Source organism: Muscardinus avellanarius (assembly GCF_963383645.1).
Source record: "Muscardinus avellanarius genome assembly, chromosome: 3".
In the NCBI taxonomy this organism is placed as follows: Eukaryota; Metazoa; Chordata; class Mammalia; order Rodentia; family Gliridae; genus Muscardinus; species Muscardinus avellanarius.
Genome location: NC_137788.1, coordinates 53590537 through 53611121, shown reverse-complemented (window position 1 = coordinate 53611121; position 20585 = coordinate 53590537). Strand labels below are relative to the sequence as shown.

At 41.9% G+C, this 20585-nt stretch overlaps 1 protein-coding gene across 3 annotated transcripts in view; it reads right to left on the bottom strand.

Annotated features, from left to right (window-relative positions):
- The window catches only part of PATJ (PATJ crumbs cell polarity complex component), a gene marked incomplete at both ends in the record, with an annotated part of 372146 nt that overhangs the window by 100532 nt on the left and 251029 nt on the right, over window positions 1-20585 (bottom strand). For all 3 annotated transcript variants that reach the window (XM_080692386.1, XM_080692387.1, XM_080692385.1), the window contains one exon: window positions 9973-10065. In XM_080692386.1, the coding sequence (XP_080548512.1) occupies window positions 9973-10065 (93 nt within the window). The remainder of the gene's footprint in view (window positions 1-9972; window positions 10066-20585) is intronic.

The following is a 20585-nucleotide window of genomic DNA, read 5'->3' as shown; positions in this document are numbered from 1 at the left end:
CGCTCTTATGTTTCTAAGTTACCATCCTTTACCACACAGAGGATAGGGAATGGAAGAAAAGCCCAAACGCTTTTCTTTTCCTTTTCTTCTGCGGCACTGGGGCTGGAACCCAGGGCCTCACACAGGCTCGAGGAGCACTCTACCACTGAACTCTATCCCAGCCTCAGAGCTTTTCTTTTGTGATTTTCATGAGAGAGGTAGATTTGACTGTAAACCTAATGTCCTTTTTATGAACAGGAAACAGGAATTTTTCCAGTACGCAAATCTCAAGTGGTTTTCAGAAACAGAAGATATAAAGAACAATGAGCTGTGAAAAGTGCCACATGTCTGAATGCACTTGAACTCTGCCATTGCCAATTTGCATAGCCACAAAAGAGGCCCTTGCTGAGGCTGACACGTTCTCCTCTCCTTCCAGCGAATTCCCAGGCTCTTGCTATAGATGCCGTTTTCATAGTGGATTTGAAACAGAAAATAGGATTCCCACAGTGACATCTGCTCCCAATAGCCAAACCAGAAACCCAGCAGTTCTTGATGGAGTGCAAATTGGGGGTAAAAATGGATTTTAAGCACACAGTTCAGGGTCTTGTTTTAAAAATAAGCAGGATATTACGATTGGGAATTCCAGCCTGGAAGTAAAAATCTAACAAGAAGCCTATAAGCATTAGAAACATATTTAAAACTCAGATGCCAGCCCTTTAAAGAAGGAGTAATTTTTAATCAAGTACAACAGTCAAGATTGATAAATTCAACCAGTATTAGAAATCACATGGCATATCTAGTCCCTTAAAAGTTAAAAAATTCCAAACTGAATTCATGATCTTCTCCCATAAATCTGCTATTTTTTTGGTCCTAGGGATTGAACTCAGGGGCATTCTACCTCTGAGCTATACCCCCAGCTCTATTTTATTTTTTATTCGGAAACATGGTCTCACTACATTGCTGACTCCTAAATTGCCGAGGTTGTCCTTGAACCTGCATTCATCCTGTCTCAGATCTCAAGTACTGGGATTACAGGTGTGCACCATCATCCTGGCTTTTTCCTCCTTTTAGAAAAATTTAATGGCAATATTAATCTCCCACTTATCCAGGTTTAAAACAATAGTCAGCTTTTACTAATTTCTCTCTTGCCTGCTTTCACTGGATTATCTCATTTGCAAAGTATTCTTGATTCTGGGGATATAACGTGAAGTGGACTTTTCTCAAACTGCAATTTTACAGATCAGAAAATTTTCAAATGAACTTTGGGGATATAGAATGACCTTTTTTTGAGAGAGGAACAAGTAATGTAGATTTTAAAAAGATCAGGTTAGAACAACATTAGCTTGTGAATCAGAAAATGGTTAAGTACCTGTGATTTCAGAGGGCTCAACTTATTTACTATGAGGCTAACTACTATCACAAACTGTTAGAAAAATGTCATATTGAAAGAGCCATTTAACATTAAAGATTTAGGTAAGATGGTCTAAAGGGAAGTCCTTCAAATCGAGAAGATTTAGCTTTATGAAGAATTCTATATAGGATTATTATTTTTCACACTTCCTATGGAAGCACATATATTTAATAACTCCTTTTTTTTTGGTACTGGGGGTTGAATCCAGGGTTTTCTACCTCTGAGGTACATCCTAGCCCCATGTATTTTGAAATAGGGTCAAGTTGCTGAGGCTGGTCATGAACCTGTGATCATACTGTCTCAGTCTTCCAAGTACTGAGATTACAGGCTGTGCCCCCATGCATGTCCTAGTGACCCTTCAGTATTATGTGGACAGGAGAGAAGGCCTGGGCTTGGTTAGGAGAGGGTGGTTCACATCCTGGGTTTCCTACATATGGGTGATGTGCTCTCTGAAAAGTTGGCTTCTTTAAACTTCAGCTTCGTTAGGGGCTAACAGCAACTATCTCTTCGAAAAGTACTGTGGCTCATAGAGCCTTTCATACTTTGGACACACCTCTTCCCACACATCTGGTCTTCCTCCTGGTTCTTTCTTAGAAAATAACATGGACCAGCTTGCCAGTCAGCAGCCCGTAAAGTGCCCGAGAATTGCCCCTACCTCCTCTTCCTCCTCCTCCTCTTCCTTCAGCTTTGACGCTCACATATCCATCAAGTCCTCATCAGCCCAATTCCCATCCACATTGAAACTCTACCCACATTTCTCTGTCCTCACTGCCAGATCCCTCGTTTAGGCCACTGTCTATTCTCATCTCAGTTACTCTGAGCTTTTAAACTTTTTTTTTTTTTAAAGCTTTTAAACTTTCTCCTTGCCTTCAGATTTAATATTTTCTGATTCTTCACAGGGCACTCAGAAGGACAGTTTTCAAATGGCTAACGTCATCACTGCAATCCCACTAAAAGGCTTCCTGTGGTCCACAAGGACTCCTCCATCCAGCCCCCATATGCCTACAGCTGCGTCTAGTATCAGCCTTAAGGATACAGACTTGGATACCTACGAGTGATGTGGGGAGGGAAGGTAGGCTGGGGTAGGGGTGAGGTGGAGAAGTAGGACTGAAATAAGCTGTCAGTACACAATCAAAGGAGCAGCTTGGAAAGCTGGTCCATAATCAGTAGAAAACTCAAGCCAAGATTTTTTTATTTTTTTATTTTTTTTGGGTGCTGGGGATGGAACCCGTTCTAACTCTGAGCTACACCTCCAGCTCTATTTTTTTTTTTTTTTTTGTGGTCTGGGTTTGGAACCCAGAGGCATTCAACCTCTGAGCTGCACCCCCTGCCCAATTTTTTATTCTTTATTTTGAAAAAGGGTCTCCCTGAGTTGCGGAGGGCCTCACTAAGTAGCTGAGGCTGTCTGTGAACCGCGATCCTCCGGTCTCAGCCTCCCAAATGCTGGGATTACAAGTGTGTGCCACCCTGCCCAGCTTTCCAGCTGTATTTTTTATTCTTTATTTTGAAACAGGGTCTCACTGAGTTGCAAAGGGACTTGCTAAGTAGCTGAGGCTGTCCACGAACTGCAATCTTCCTGTTTCAGTCTCCCAAATGCTGGGATTACAAGTGTGTGCCACCACACCTGGATTGAAGCCAAGGTTTTTATGTAAAAGCTCTTATTTAGAAAACTTAGCTGGAACATCTGAAGAATATAGCATAGGATAAAAGAAACACACCTGTGGGCTGGATCTGACAAGCAGTTTATGAGCTCTGCATTAGATCACTGCAATATACTCCTGTGTGTGAAATGTTTTATTTATCTTTACATTCCTAGATCTTGACAGGTCACAGGTTCTAAGAAAATGTGCACTGAATAATGAGAGTTCTGGCACACCTAGGTCTTTAAATGGTAAACTCTGGTATTAATGCTAGCCACCATTAACTGATCCTGCTGTATGCTAAGTGATGTGCTAAGAGTTTTGCATACCAAAAATCACACTTGATCCCCATAATGAAGAGGTGGACAGCATCCTTCCCTACTTTTAGAGAGAGAAGTGAAAATGGACAGCATAGGCCACTTTTTCTGGCCAATCAGTGAGTGGCAGAGGCCGGATCCACACACGCACGAACCTGAGAGCATAGGAGATGGACCCGACAGCCTCCTTGAATTGGGAAGGCAAGTCCCACCCACCCATTTGGAGATATGAGTAGTATGTCTACAGTGATATATTTAGACACACACACCACAGTCTTTTGTGGTCCTGAAAACTGAACTACCTCTAAATTACCTCTAAGTTAAATTCCCAGCCCTTTTCATTTTTTATTTTGACACAGGGTCTCACTGAGTTGCTGAGAGTCTCGCTAAGTTGCTGAGGTTGATCTTGAACCCGTGATCTTCCTGTCTCAGTCTCCCAAGTGCTGAGATTGCAGGCATGTACCTCCACCAGCACAACAATGCTCTGTTGCCAAGCATGTTTGAAAACTTTGCAATGATCAGGTATTAAGGTAAAAGGTAAAGAGTGTTCTTATGGGTGCTGGTATTCCAGAAAAGGTAAAATACACTGTCAGTTGCAACGGGAACTTCCATGTCACAACCCACTTAGGCTGTTGAGAAGTTAATTCCAGAATCTGTTCATGCTTCCCCAGTCATCTTGCCACCCTGTAAATTCTAGAAACCTCCACACAAAAAAATTGCAGGTTGAATGCCACCTTGGGTTGACGGGAACATGTTCATTTTTCTGTTCTTGTGCCAAGGGTCAGAATTGTACTTCACGATGAAAGAGAACAGTAGACACCACTGACAGCTTGAAAAAAAAAATCAGTTTTGTAAAATTGTGAAAAATCGAAAATGTTGTTGAGGCTGCTGTACATGCACCAGGTTTGAAATGACAAGTGTCACTTGACACAGAGATTGCACTGCTGCTAAGCAGCCTTATGAAATGGTGAAAGCCTTACCCACTGCGGGCAGGGTAATATTGGGCTGCTGGCCAAGCCCGGGAGTAGTGCATGTTCTGAGATCCCAAATCGTGTAGCTATTGCCATTCAAATAGCTCTAAACCTCCATTCGGAGGAAAGCCTTAAAGAACTCAGACAGAAGAGGGCTTTTGCACACTGGGGCAAGGCGGGCACACCTGATTACTGGCGACTTGGGATGGAACTTTCTCAGTAAACACAAACCCTGCCTTGCCGAAGAGTCCAAGAGTCTGGAATGCTGACTTTCTACAGTCTTTGCAAAGACAAAATATGAGACTATGGGATGTTGGCATCATCTCTCATTGACTGCCACTGCTGCAGGAAGCTCCTATCTGGTCCATCAGCATCCACTCTGGCCTGTCTGATCTGATCACCATGAGGCAGCTGTGGTGATCTTGGAGTCGCCTCCCGCAGACCTCTGTACTTCCCCTTGCCGTCAGCCAAGAGAAACCTCTGCACTGTGACTCCTGGTGGCCACTCCCATGGCACTCATGGGTTTCAGCTGTCAGATCCCGAGGCTCTAAGATTGCTTAGAACTTTCCTTCATTTCTTCCTTGCTCCATTCCCAATTACAGTTGGCCCTCTGTATCCACAAATTCTGCATCCATGGATTCAACTGGCCACAGATAGGAAATATGCATAAAACTGTATCTGTCCTGAGCATGTACAGACTTTTTCCCTATGATTGTTGCCTACATGATATAGTATAACAAATATTCGTATAGCATTTATATTATAAATTATATAAAGATTGTTTAAATAGAATGGGAGAATATATATAATGTATATATAGCTTCTATGCAAATGCGATGCCATTTTGTATTAGAGCCTTGAGCGTCCAAGGATTATAGCAATGGGAGAGGTCCTGGAACTAAGATCCCACAGACATGGAGGAACAACTGTATTGTCAGCTTCTCCTTATCTTATCAGACAGATGAATAGGGCCGGGGATGTAGCACAGTGGTAGAGTGCTTGCCTAGCATGTCCAAGGCCCTAGGTTCAATCCCCAGCATGCACCACACACACATGCACACACAAACCACAAAATTATTATTAACAACAACTCATGCCAGGTGTGGTGGCACACACTTGAAATCCCAGCATTCGGGGGGCAGAGACAGGAGGATTGAGGTCCGTGGACAGCCTCAGCTACTTAGTGAGGCCCTCTGCAACTCAGTGAGACCCTGTTTCAAAATAAAGAATTAAAAAATAGGGCTGGGGGTGTAGCTCAGAGGTGGAATGCCCCTGGGTTCCATCCCTAGTACAGCAAAAACAAAACAAAACAAAAAACCCTCTCACTTTTAAACAGTGACTAGTGACAGTGCATGCTCCAAGTAGTACTGTATAGTTAGTAACTCCTTTAATTCCTACAGCACCCTTTGTTCCTTTCCCCTATTTCGCGGATGCAGAAACAGGCACAGAGAGTAGCTGAGCCACTGCTATGACGTTAGACTTCTGGTAAAGAGCAGAGCCAGGTTTGAATCCAAGTGGCCTGGATCTAGTGTTTGAACTCTTAAAAAAAAGAACAGATCATACGAATACAGATATTCTACACATCATAAAAACATCAGGTTTACATCCTGAAGACTGAAATAATTATTTTAGGGATTTGTGGGTTTCCATGTCAGCAACCTACAAGGGGCCTGAGGGCTTTTCAGAATCCCAGCACTCTCAACTCCTAGTTTTGTGATTTTTTTTAACTGGAAAAATTATGTTCTTATCTATAGATCTTGAATAAATAATCTTCAAAACCTTACTTTTTTCTAGGGTTACTTTGGGGATAAGATTATGAACCCATTAAATATTATTTTAGAAAAAATTGAGATATTAATTAACTATATATATTTATTCAGATATATACTCTTTTTTACAAGTTGCAGAGTTCTGTGCAAAGTTTTTTTTAAAAAGCTCTTTCAAAAGGTTTAAAAAGTAGTCTCAACATGCTCTCACCTAGACTTCTGAAATAGATTCCATTTGCTTTCCTGCCTCTAGTCTCTCACAATTAGAATCTAAGTCTCATAAACTGTTCTCTGATTTACAAACATGTTATTTACTCCTCAAAAATATTTTAGAGCCATGCACGGTGGTGCATGCCTGTAATCCCAGTGCTTGGGAGGCTGAGACAGGTTCACGGCCAGCCTTAGCAATCTAGTGAGACCCCCAGCAATCTTTCAGACACCTGGAGCTTACTCTGTCCAACTGCTTTCTTATAAACTAAAAGTAAAATAGCCCAGGCTGAGCCAGATCAAACACTGCACTCTGACAAGGTATATGTGGCAATAATCGTAGGATGGTGTAGTCGTGCAGGCAAACTCATGCCAGTATTATAACAGAGTTGGCCAAATGGTTACTAGTGATGATGAGCAGTTATTAATATTTTATTATAAGAAACATGTATATGATAGGTTGAACCATATACTCTTTTTTAAAAAGCAAATTACAATGTACTGATTTTTTTTTTTTCTTTTGGTGGTACTGGGGTTCCTGGAAACCCTTCTCCCTCTGGGATACTCTCCCAGACCTAATTTTATACTTTTGTATTTGGAAACAGGGTCTCTTAGGCCAGCGCGGCTTGGCTTCGAACCTGCGCGATCCTCCTGTCTCCGCCTCCCAAGCATGGGGATTACAAGTGTGCGTCACTAAGCCTGGCCAATGTAATGATTTAATCTAATATTTTGCTTATTTATGTAAATATAACCCCCAGCATGGTCTGCGTATCACAAGGGAGACATTTCTGTATATTTGGTTCACGGTTATATCTACAGCACTTGGTTCACAGTGGCACCTCGCAAACATTCAATGAATGAATGAACTTATTAAGCACTGACTTTTTCCTTTTTTTCCTGTGTCATTTATACTTCCCAGCCCATTTGTTTCCTCCCAACATCCCGATGATTGGGCCTAGTGAGGTCAAGTAACTTGCTCAAGACCACACTTTTAACTAAACTTTATGTCAGGCCACTTATAGTTATGCTGTAAAAGCTGTCCAAATTCAGTCTACTTTTTTCTCTCAACTAGACCATGCATAGATTCTACTGGAAATGGTGACCAAGATACCTTAGGATAGCAAAAATAAAGAAGAGGGTATGGAGAGAACAAAGGAGAGAAAGAGACAATCAATGAGGGTGAGGGAGCCTATTATTCTTGGTGATATAAAGTATGAAAAGTAGCCAGGCGTGGTGGCACATGCTTGTAATCCCAGCGCTTGGGAGGCTGAGGACAGGAGGATCGCACAGATTCAGGCCAGCCTCAGCTACTGAGTGAGGCTCTCAGCAACTTAGTGAGACCCTGTTTCCAAATAAAGTATAAAATAGGTCTGGGAGTATAGTCTGGAGATAGAAAAGCTCCTGGATTCCACCCCCGGTACCACACACACACACACACACACACACACACACACACACACACACACACAAAAAGAGTATGAAATGTTATCTAAAAATGAGCCTTAGTCCATTGGGCTTTCAACTGTCTGGCACTAGAAGCTCATCACTGGTGTTGCCTGCTTGGGAACGGGAGGGATGAAGGATGGCTTTTGTCTGTACCCTACGCGGGTGTGTCACTGGGTCTACCAGAGACTTCCAGCAAGGAAGGATGTGTTCCACTTTTTACCAATTCTGGTGTGCATGAAACGGAGGGCCCTGCTTCCAAAACTGTGATGCTTTAAAAGACTTTTCCCAGCCAAGCATTGTGGTGCATGCCTATAATCCCAGTACCCAGGAGGCTGTGACAGGAGGATCACAGGTTTGAGACCAGCTTTAGTAACTTAGCAAGACTGTGAAATCTAATAAAACCCTGTTTTAAAATAAAAAATAGAATCAGAGGTAGAGCAGCCCTGGGTTCAATCCCTAGTAAAACACACACACTCTCACACCCCTTTCCCTAACCCATCTATGAAGATGAAGTGCCCCATAGAATAAGTTAATATATTTTTAAATTACAGGGTTTTCTGTTTGAAATTTATTGATGTTATTTCCTCTTCAAGGCCAGTAAATGGTCCATGCTATGGAGAAAAACAGGATGATGGGCGCCTTCTTCAGGAACTTCACCCTAATGAGTTTCTCCAACTATTCTTTATGCAGGGCTCACAGGTCCCATGTACGTTTGTCCCCTCTCTTGTTGAAGTATCTTTTCCTTTTGGCCTGAAAGAATCTGTTCACTTTCTAGGACGTGGAATCTGAGCCAGTCCCAATGTGTATGTTTTCTTGTTTCCCTCCCTCCCGCCCCCATCCCTTCCTCCCGCCCCCCATCCCTTCCTCCCTGTCTTGCTATGTTGCCCAGGTTGGTCTCAAACACCCAGGCTCAAATGACCCTCCTGCCTCAGCCTTTGAGTAGCTGGGGTTACAGGCAGATGCCACCGTGTCTAGCTATAGTATATGTTTTCTAGAAGGTGGAAGAAGAAAAATAGATGATTTCCCAACTCTTTAAAGTAATATGAAACTCCAGGCCATCTTAAAATTAGGGTAGCCGGGTGTGGTGGCACACGCTTGTAATCCCCAGCTGCGCTGGTTTAAGAGACCCTATTTAAAAAAAAACACACACAAAAACACAAAAACAAAAACAGGTCTGGGAGTGTAGTCCGGATATAGAAGGGCTTCCAGGAACCCCAGTACCACACACACACACACACACACACACACACACACACAAAAAAAAAAAAAAAAAAAAAATCAGGGTAATTGCTAATTGTTTGAAATGTATACATATTGAATCTTAAAAGAAAAAAGCCTTACATTTCTTTCTAAAACTTGTAATCCAACCCTGCAAGTTTTGTGCTGCAAAACACAAAAGGGAAAAAAGGCCTGGGAGTTAAAACGGCACCAATCTCCACGTTCACCAAAAACTAGTCACTGGACTATGCAGGGGAGTTAACTTCTGTACACAGCATCCTCACATGGAAAAGAAAGATGTCACCACCCGTATAATATAGACTGGGAAGGAATGCAGAACAGAGCACGGTGCCTGGTATATAGCCAGACAGTAACTATTAAATAGCAAGATATCAAGCATTAGATTATATAAGGAGGGAGAGGTCTCAAAAACTGCTCATCTTCTAATGTCCTAGACTCTGGGTTATTAAGTATCATTTGAACCTCCCTCCCCATCTCTCCTCCCATACTAAGGATTGAACCCGTGGGCATTCTACTTCCCATCAGCCCTATTTTATCTTTCATTTTGAAACAGGATCTTGCTAGATTGCTGAGAGTCTTGCTACATTGCTGAGGCTGGTCTTGAACTTGAAATTCTCCTGTCTCAGTCTCCAAGGTAATGGGATTCCAGGCATGTGCCACAACACCCAGCTTAAGTATCTTTTACTCTGAATCATTGGAAAACATTTAACATCTCTTTCCATATCTCCAGCATAGCCCTGGCCTTGTAAAAGCCCAATATTAAATCAAGAGGCAACTGCTTCTTCAGTCCCAGAAGGCGCAACTCAAGTGTGAAGATGGTAGGAGATGCTGATAGTCAGCGTTACAGTCACTGGCGATCCGGGAAGCTTCTCCTGCCTTAGCCATCAGGATCCCGAGAGAGAAGCACACACAACAGATGGTCCAGCCTGAGGTGGTACAAACTACAAACAGCACATCACCCAAAGGACACTGGGTGAAAACCGCAGGGATTCTCACCAGGTTGGGGCTTGCGCTTTCAGGCGAGTATTTAATGCCCATTTCCAGCCCACCATCGTCCTCGCTGCTCACAGGTTCGGTGCCACTCTGATCCTGTAGAACAATAAAAAGAAAATGCCAAAGATGTCAGTCATCTCTCACACTCATCCCAGCCATGCACATGCAGCCACGGCTGCTGCTTCTGTTGTCCGGGGTGGATTTTGCTTCTGCAGAGGCCTTTCCCGGGGTCTTCCTTTCTAGTAGAAGGCCATTTGGTGTTTTCCTTGTTGTTATTTATTTTTATTTAATTTTTTTGTAGGAATCCATTCCTGCCTGCTTATAGATGTGGTTGGGGGAAGTTGGTACCTGCTTTCTATCCCTGGTAGAGTCCTATGGTCAGTTCCATTCTTTTTTTTCATGTTATTATTATTATTGGGGTGCTAGGGATAGAACCCAGGGCCTCATCCACACTAGGCCAGCATTCTACCACTGAGATAAACCCTCCAACCCAGTCTCATTCTTTTTTTCCAATTTTTTTTTTTTTTAAAATGAGTACCTTGGGAATCAATTTTGTCAATTCTTGCTAAGGGGACAATAAACAGCGAGGTTTGCCAGAAACTTACGGACAAGTTCTTCCTTAATTTTAAGAGAGCCACCAGATGTCTCTATTATTCCTAAAGAGAAAATACGAATCCTAAATGGCCACAGGCCTCGTGAGGATGAGAAAACCACAGCCTCAGGCAGAGGCTGCCACTGTGGCCACAGAGTGGAGATGGGGATGTCAGAGCCCAGTTCTGACGGACCCCAGGAGCAGGCACACTGGCAGCCCCCTCCCCTTAGCGGCCTTCCCACGAGAGCTGATAAATTTCCTTATTGCTTTAGTCAGTTCGAGTTTGCTATTTTGTTACCTCCAACCAAAGCTTCCTCCTTGATATAGTTGTTTAAGAATAAGATTAAAATTCTCAAGATTGTTTTATCTTATTTTTTTTGTGGTACTGGAGAATAAACACAGGGGCATTGTGCCTTTAAGCTACACCCCCAGCTCTATTTTATTTTTTATTTGGAAACAGGGTCTCACTACATTGCTGACAGACTTACTAAGTTGCTGAAGTTGGATCTGAACCTGTGACCTAGTTTCAGCTTACCAAGCACTGGGATTAAAGACGTGCACCACTCTGCCTAACAAATTTATGTTTATTTTTGAAATTTAGTACTTAGCACTGTGCCTGGCACAGGAAAACCACATGACAAACACTGACTGACCAATGAATGAAATACTTGTTTTCTTGATGATTTTTTTCCTGAAAAATTCTAAAAAATATTTATTTATGATAAATGAGAGAGCTGATAATAGGCCCTATTAAATCCTAAAACACATTAGGCATAACCTTGATTGCACTATGACATATTAAATATTACAGTTTACTAAGTAGAAGTTTCTTTGCTTTCAGGGAACATAGAGGAATGATAAAAATGAATAATGGAGTATCTCGCCGGGCGTGGTGGCGCACGCTTGTAATCCCCGCGCTTGGGAGGCAGAGACAGGAGGATAGTGTAGGTTCGAAGCCAGCCGCGCTGCGCTGGCTTAGGAGACCCTGTTTCCAAATAAAAATGTAAAAATAGGTCTGGGAGTGTAGCCCGGAGGTAGAAGGGCTTCCAGGAACCCCAGTACCAAAAAAAAAAAAAAAAAAAATTTAATGGAGTATCTCTATTATACTAATCTGGATTTTTGTTTTACAACTCCATCATCCAGGATTACTACAAATTTGGGTGGGACAGTGTGCAGAGAAAATAGTTTTAATTTAGGGACCAACTATAATTTGAGAAATGCAAATTAAAGCAGAAACAGTATTCTTTCAGCTATCAAATGGACAACAAAAAAGAAAAAGAAAACTCAGTGTTGACAATGTTGTAGGAAAATAGAAACTTCTGCATGGCATTGAGAAAATGTAAAATTGTAAAATTAGGACAAATTATTTTCAGAAAAAATGACATAATATAGGTATATATGCAAGAAAAATCCCTAAGCATATAGAATATACTTTTAAACTGCTTACTTCTGGGAGTAGAATTAAAGAATGGGGAGTTTTTATATCAGTCCTTTCTATATATATATATATATTTTTTGGTGGTACTGAGGTTCCTGGAAGCCCTTCTACCTCTGGGCTACACTCCCAGACCTATTTTCTGTATTTTTTGAAACAGGGTCTCTTAAACCAGCGCGGCTGGCCTCGTTCCTCCTGCCTCTGCCTCCCAAGCGCAGGAATTACAAGCGTGCGCCACCACGCCCGGCTATATTGTTTTTTTTTAACAATGTAATTAATTAATTAATTTTATTTTTTATTGGTGCATTATATTCATACATTATATTGGAGTAAAGAACTTGTGTGTACATACTATATATTGTTTGATTAGAGGAGAATTAGCATGTACTAGTGCATGTTTAAAAATAAAGAAAAAAGCCGGGCGTGGTGGCGCACGCTTGTAATCCCCGCGCTTGGGAGGCAGAGACAGGAGGATCGCGCAGGTTTGAAGCCAGCCGCGCGCGCTGGCTTAGGAGACCCTGTTTCCAAATAAAAATGTAAAAAAAATAGGTCTGGGAGTGTAGCCCGGAGGTAGAAGGGCTTCCAGGAACCCCAGTACCACCAAAAAAAAAAAAAAAAAAAAAAAAAAAAAAAAATATATATATATATATAAAGAAAGAAAGAAAGAAAAAAGTAAAGAAGGGATATAGAAAATACTTAAAAAAAACATAAGAAAAAAAGTAGCACGGTCAATCTCAATTTTGCCACTTGGAATTGTATGAGCTGGGGCAAGGTGCTTTCTATGTCTGAGTACAGTCATGTGATGCACGGTAACGTTTCAGTTAACGATGGACCACATATATGATATGGTCCCATAAGATAATAATGAAGCTGAGAATTCCTGTCACCTCGTGACATCAGAGCTCTCAGGGTGTGTAGCTCTCATGCCATGTGTTTTTGGTGATGCTGGAGCAAACAAACTGCACCGCCAGCTATATAAAGTGCGCCATATATACTATATTGTATCACATTGTCTTGTTAATAAAGTTTACTCTAAGACGATACTTCATACATCTAGTGTTAACTGCATCTTTTGATTGCATCATTTTGCTTATGTTTGCTAAGGAAGGGCAGGCTGTACCCCCTCCACACCATGCAGGTTTGTGTAAGTACACTCTAATACATTTGCATAATAATGAAATCTCCCAGTGATGCGTATCACTGCTGTGAGGGACATCCGGCTGTACCAGTATTTAACCTACAGATGAAAATGCAGATTAAAAATTCTACCCTATCCAGTCATGAGAGTGTGTGCTTGCCACATTCAGGCAAGCCTAGTGAGACCCTGTCTCAAAATAACTGTTTAAAACTTTTTTGTGCTTTATTTGATGCCTGATAGTGTCACATTATAATGTAAATCATGCTGACAGTGCCATACATGCACACACTCTTGGTGCCCCTCCCTCCCAGTACAGAGTTTCCAGACTGACACTGGTATATATTCACCTGTATACACATAGTCGACGGTGAACCCAAGTCTTCCTCCACCCCATACCCTTATATCTCCTCCCTGGCTTTCCTGATCAAAATAAAAATTGGGGATGGGCTGGGGATGTAGTTTCCTGGAAGAGCATTTGTCTGGCATGCATGAGGCCTTGGGTTTAATCCCTAGTACTGCCAAAACAAACAAAGAAACAAACACCCCAAATATGCCCTACTAGGTTACTCTGAAGATTGAGTTAATATATAAAATATCTATGTGCATAACACTAGCTGCAGTTAACTTTTGTTTCCAGCTTTTCACAGTCTCATGCAGTCTTCCTAACATACTTATATGGGGTTATACACTGTGACCACATTTTTTGGATTAGAAAAATGATATATTTAAGCAATTTGCTAAAGGATCCCTAGAGGTGAGAGGTGGATCCTGAAGTCAAGACTCCACGAGACTGACAGCAAGGGCCAGGCTGCTGGTAGCTGTGTGCCAGGCCCTAAATGAACAGCGCTCTTTGCTTCTCATTCTTCCTTTTTAGTATTAAATGTTGATTATAACGAATCTTGTAAGAAACAAGATCCATAGTCTTCTAAAGAATTATTGTAGACAGGTGTGGTGTCGCACACTTGTAATCCCAGCATTTGGGAGGCTGAGACAGGAGGATCGCAGTTCACAGACGGCTTCAGCTACTTAGTGAGGCCCTCCGCAACTTAGCGAGACCCTGTTTCAAAATAAAGAATAAAAAATAGGGCAGGGGGTATAGCTCAGAGGTCGAATGCCTCTGGGTTCCATCCCCAGACCCGCAAAAAAAAAAAAAAAAAAAAATTGTCATTAGAACATGATTTTAGAAAAGCACTTTTGCCAGGCGTGGTGGCACACGCTTGTAATCCCCGTGCTTGGGAGGCAGAGACAGGATGATTACGCAGGTTTGAAGCCAGCCGCGCTGGCTTAAAAGACCCTGTTTCCAAATAAAAAATATAAAAAAGGTCTGGGAGTGTAACCTGGAGTTAGAAGGGTTTCCAGGAACCCCAATATCAACAAAAGAAAAAAAAGTTTTAGCACTTTTAAAGAAAAAATGTAATTAGCTTGAAGAATATCTTCCCCCATCAATTTTGGGTAATTTAGAAGTTATTATATGTGTGTTAGTGGGGGATATGTCATACATGTGTTTCTCCTTGAGGAGGATAAGTGCTCTTTAAACTAGAGGAATTTGCTGGGCACCATGACACAGCCTGTAATCACAGTATTTGGGAATTGAGTCAGGAGGAGTGCAGGTTCAAGTTCACCTTCAGTAACTTAGTGCAGGTTCAAGTTCACCTCAGCATCTTAATGAGACCCTGTCTCAAAACAAAAAATAAAGAGGGCTGAGGTATAGCTAAGAAGTAGAATATCTCTGGGTTCAAGCCTCAATAACAAACATGAAAACTTTACTTCTGCATTTCTGCTATGCGAGTATTGAAGATGAGATTCTCTTGATCATTATAAAAAGAATACTCAGATGAAAGAGAAAATAGCTAGCTAGTTGATGTTTCAACTTGCAAGGTTTAACATGGGCAAACAATATAGTTTCCAAAGGATCCATGCATACTTTTAAGATGTAATTAAAAACAAACAAAACCCTACATCTATGCCTAAGTCTATACTTTAGAACTAGAAGCTCAAGTGAAGCACAGACTACCATACAGGTCTCAGATGTAGGGAATGAATAACCTACTCATTCCTCTTAGTAGGAGACAATCCCTCTGTCCTCTAAATTCACCTAAAATTTTAGCTGGCCCCCTGTGTCACCTGTCATATTTTGTATTCTAATTATGTATGCACAGAATTGATCTCTGATGAGACTGAGATGTCTGCGTCCAACACCTGGGCCTCATTCATTTCCTTTATCAGATCCATTTTTAGGTTCCTCCAAAGACTATCTTGTTTCAAGTCCATGGTGTGTGTGTGTGTGTGTGTGTGTGTGTGTGTGTGTGTGTGTGTGTGTGTGTTGTACTGGGGATTGAACCCATTCTACCTCTGAGCTACATTCCAGACCTTTTAATTTTTTCTTTTGAAACAGGGCTTCACTAAGTTGCTGGGGCTGGTGTCAAACTTGCGTTTCTCCTGTCTCAGCCTCCCAAATCCTGGGATTACAGGCATGTGCCACTGCGCCCGACAAGGTCCATGCCATTTTAGACTGCACTATATCTCTTTCTAGATCTTCTGCTTTTAGCTTGAGGTGACTCAATCAAGGAGAGTGTAAAGCCCAAATCTAGATGGAGAGGAGACTCTGGCAAAAAGGAAGGTAGGATTGGGAGAGGTTGGCAATGAAGCATTTGCTTTCCAGGAGAGTCAAAGTTGATGACAGGGTTCAGAAATGAGGCTCAGAACAAATCATTCTGTCCTGTAAACAGATTGGCCCACATGGTCTGGTGCCCGCCACACACCCCACTCGCCAGGGGCTGAGAGACAGCACGCAGCCAGAGATAGGAAGGTTAACTAGGCCAGCAGTGGGCCTGCTGAGGCAGGAGTGGATCCTGGTGACTTGAGGACCATCTGGCAGGCGGATGGCGATGCTGACACCCAAGATGATTCAGCTAATCCGGATGGCTGGTGTCGCCTTTCTCTCTGCTGATCTTCCAACCACCTGCCCAATGCTGTGCCCTTGGCCAGGTCTGCTCGAGGAGAACAACCGTCCCCAGGAAGAGCACAGGCAGCAGACTGCACGATATTACTGTTCACGGATGAACAACAGAAGAGGCAGGACTCCTGCTCTCAGGTCAATCCTACTGAGTTTAGGAAGCTCCAAACCCCTCCCCAGGGCGCCTCCAAAACCTCCCAAATAGTGGTTGTTACTTTATTGTTATATTAGTTGATACTTCTCATACCCAGTATATGTCAACAGTTTCCCACCAACTGGTCAGTAAGAAACTTTTTTTTTTTTTTTGGTGGTACTGGGGTTCCTGGAAACCCTTCTTCCTCTGGGCTACACTCCCAGACCGATTTTATATTTTTTTATTTGGAAACAGGATCTCTTAAGCTAGCGCGGCTGGCTTCGAACCTGTGCGATCCTCCCGTCTCCGCCTCTCAAGCGGGGGGGGGGGGTGTTGGGAATTACAAGTGTGCGCCACCACCCCTGGCAGTAAGAAACTTGACAACCAAAACAAATTTGTTTTGTTTTGCAGATGTCTGCGATACATGCACCATTTTTTTCCTTTTAAATTTTTTATTGGTGCATTATATTCAAATATCGTATTGGGGTAAAAAACTTTTGTGTACAAACATGTACTCATCGCTGATTTAACCCCTACCCAATTCCCACCCCATTCCCTCCCCGTCCCTCCTTCCCTTGCTTGGCTTAGTGGTTGACTTCGATATGTTTAAGTACATTGTGTGTTTTAGATATTTTCCTCTTCCCCCCTCCTTTCTCCTCCTTTAGGTTGTCTTGTTTGCTCCTCTAAAGGATTTCCTCTTTCAAGAGTTCCTCCTATGACCCATTTCTCCCTAACTCTCACATATTAGGGAAAGCATCTTATTTCTTATTTTTGTGACTGACTAATCTCACTTAGCATAATGTCCTCCAGTTTCATCCATTTCCCTGAAAATGATGTAATTGAGTTTTTTTTTTTATGTACATGCACCATTTTTGATGTGTTTTGCAGTACTGGGGACTGAACCCAGTGCACCACCATTGAGCTATATTGCAGCCTCCCCTTTTCAGTGCTGGGGATTGAACCCAAAGGAGTTCTACCTCTGAGCTACACTACTGACCTTTTTATTTTTAATTTTGAAACAAGGTCTTGCTAGCCTTCTAAGTGCTAGTATTACAGATGTGTACCACCAGGGCTAGGACAACATTTTATTTTAGAGTTGACCCTTGATACCTGTTAAATTCATTAAGGATGGTATTGTGTATTAAAAAAAAATTTTTTTTTTCAAAACTGAGGGTTGAACCCAGGGGCATTCTACATTCAAGCTAAACACTCAGTCCCCCCCTTTTTTATTCTTTATTTTGAACCAGGGTTTCACTAAATTTCAGAGGGCCTTATTAAGTAGCTGAGGCTAGCCTCAAACCTGTGATCCTCCTGTCTCAGCCTCCCAAGTACTGAAATTAAAAGCATGCACTACCACACCCAGCTGGAAAACATTTTTTTAAAAATATTTTTTGTGGTACGGGGGTGGAACCCAGGGGCTTTCTACCTCCAGGCTATACTCCCAGACCTATTTTGTATTTTATTTGGAAACAGGGTCTCACTAAGTTGCTGAGAGCCTCACTAAGTAGCTGAGGCTGGCTTCAAACCTGTGCCATCCTCCTGTCTTAGCCTCCCAAGCGCTGGGGTTACAATCATGCGCCACCACACCTGGCAAAACATTTTTTTTTTTGTGTGTGTATGGTACTGGGGATGGAAACCAGGGGCATTCTACCTCCGACCCATACCCCAGCCCTATTTTTGATTATTTTTTGAAACAGTGTCTTACTGCATTGCAAAGGGCCTAAGTAGCTGAGGCTGGCCACGAACCCAGATCCTCCTGTCTCATCTTTCAAGTGGAAAAACATTTTTAATGAGATAAATATTCAATGTTGTCCCCTACTCTGTTTTCTTATTTATCATGGCAAAGAGTGTATTAGCATATACAATTGCTTTCCTTTTGATGTGCGATGTTACTAAGCAAAATAAAATAAAATCAAACAGCAAACTATATCTCCCTGACATAATTAAAAATTCTTTGTTTTAAAAAGAAATATTATATTGGCTTAAATTTTATCAAACTCATATTTCCTAAATCCAGTGCTATTTTAAAAAACACTACAATATGATTTATTACCCTCACCCCCAGCCTAAATTCACAAATATTTTTTTCTGTAAAAGCATATTTACTAGATGTGACAAATTGATTTTCTTTCTTCTAACCCCAATCATGAGCATATTTATTAGGCTACTCAAAAATCCCAGGAAGGCAGTGCACAATTAAAGCGAAAATGGAAATTATGCTAATAGCACCCCTCTGTAATCAACCTCTCCTTTCTCTATGAGGCCAGCTCTGTCTTACTTAGTATTCAGAACAGCACAATTTCTGAGAAAAAGGAAAAATGAAGGTTCTTGCTAATATAAAGATATTCTAAAAGATTCCAAATGCTTTCTTGTTGAGAAATGGAATAAATTATCTTCTGCCCCAATTCTGTGCCAGCCACGGCGGTGGCTTTCCAATTCCTCCAGACACTGTGCCGTGGTCACCCACCCGTCCACATCCAGGGAGCCCTGTCGACCACTGCACCGTGCAGCATGCCTCGACTGCCCCATGTGCTCCAGGGAGGAGTTCAAGCCTGGATTGTAAATGAGTCTTTCTCATTTGCCCCAGCTCATTTTTTTTGAGCTCCATCTCCAATCATTTCCATTCACATTCCATTTTGCTCTTTTCCCTGTTCCACACTGATTTACCTATGCACATGTGAGTCCAATATATCTATCAGAAATAGCTATTCCTGTTGGTTGCTCTACGAAGGGAACTGTTCAAATAAACTTATGCCCATTATGTGAAGATATCATTACCAATCGCACTGACATCTAAGGGGAGAGGAGGGGAGGGGAGGTGTGAGGGTCGTGGGCATGTTTATGTCCCGTCATGAACCTCGCCATGATGTAGAATTACAATGCACCAAGAAGAGTATAAAAATGGAGAAAATATGTTGGAGGCTGGGACTTCTGATGATACTTAAAATAGTAAAAGTATCACCACAACCAAAATGATTTCTTAACATGTGCCAAGAAACAGTGTTAAGTGTTTTATGAACATTATTTAATTTCCCACACAAATCCATGGACTTTATTATTACCAAACCTATTTTAAACACACAAAAAATCCCCCAACACTTTCAAAGCTTAACTGGCTCAAGTTCCCTCTGTGAGTAAATGGTGGGATAAAGATTAGGGCTTGAACTGTCTTGACTTCTAAGCTTATGTTCTTAATCACTGAGCCACACAACTGCCCTAATGGTATTACAGCTACCAAGAGTAACACAGCAGAAATGCTAATACTCTCTTATAAATATATATGGCTGTATGGATTATAAACTATGGATTATAAACTGTTTTTCTTATGTGATACTGGGGATTGAACCCAGGGGTGTTCTGCCATTGAGCTACACTCCCAACCCTATCTTAATTTTATTTTGAGAAAGGGTCTTGCTAAGTTGTTAAGGCTGCAATCCTCCTGTCTCAGTCTCCCAAGAGCTGGGGATTATAGATGTGCGCCACCATGCCTGGATTATAAAATACTTCTACCTACATCTAGTGCTTGATCTTTTTAACACTCTTTCGACATACACAGGGGAAGCTATTACTCTAGCTTTGCAGAATAAGAGACTTTGGGAGGTTAACTGCCTTCCCTAAGGGCATGTGCCCAACAGGAAAGCAGCAGGGACCGGATAAGAACCTATGTTGTCAGACTTCTTACTCAATATTTAGTTAGCATTCTTTTTTTTTTCTACTAGCATACAGTGGCACAAAGCAATTTTGTTCTTTGCTTAACCTCTGGTGTCTGCAACAGTGTCTGACACATACTAAGAGCTCAATAAATATTTGCTGAATAAAGGAATGAATGTGTGGTACCATTAGTACATGATAAAAATGCTATTCCATTATGCTCAGTTATAAATATCAAGTCTAACTTAATGGTGATAGGGCTACATTTAATCTATTTGGTTATGACTTAAACGGACTCTTTCAAGCTGGGTGTGGTGGCACACACTTGTAATCCCAGTTTGGGAGGCTGAACACAAGGATCATTGGTTTGAGGACTGCCTCAGCATGTAGTGACTCTCATCAATCTAGTGAGACCCTGTTTCCAAATAAAAATAAAATAGTGCTGGGAATGTAGCTGAGATGCAGAATGCCCCAGTGCTCTATCCCCAGTACGTGTACACACACACACACACACACACACACACACACACACACACCACACAATGGGCTCTTTCAGTCATCTGCCAGATAGGAGTTATGCTTACACACTGGCTAGAAGCAGCTGAGGAGGAAAGGCAGAGTAAGAGGGGCCACGCGTGAATGGGAAGGGAGGAGCGTGTGGCAAGCGGACACACACACTTCATATACCTTTCAGAGGTATATGGAGCGAGT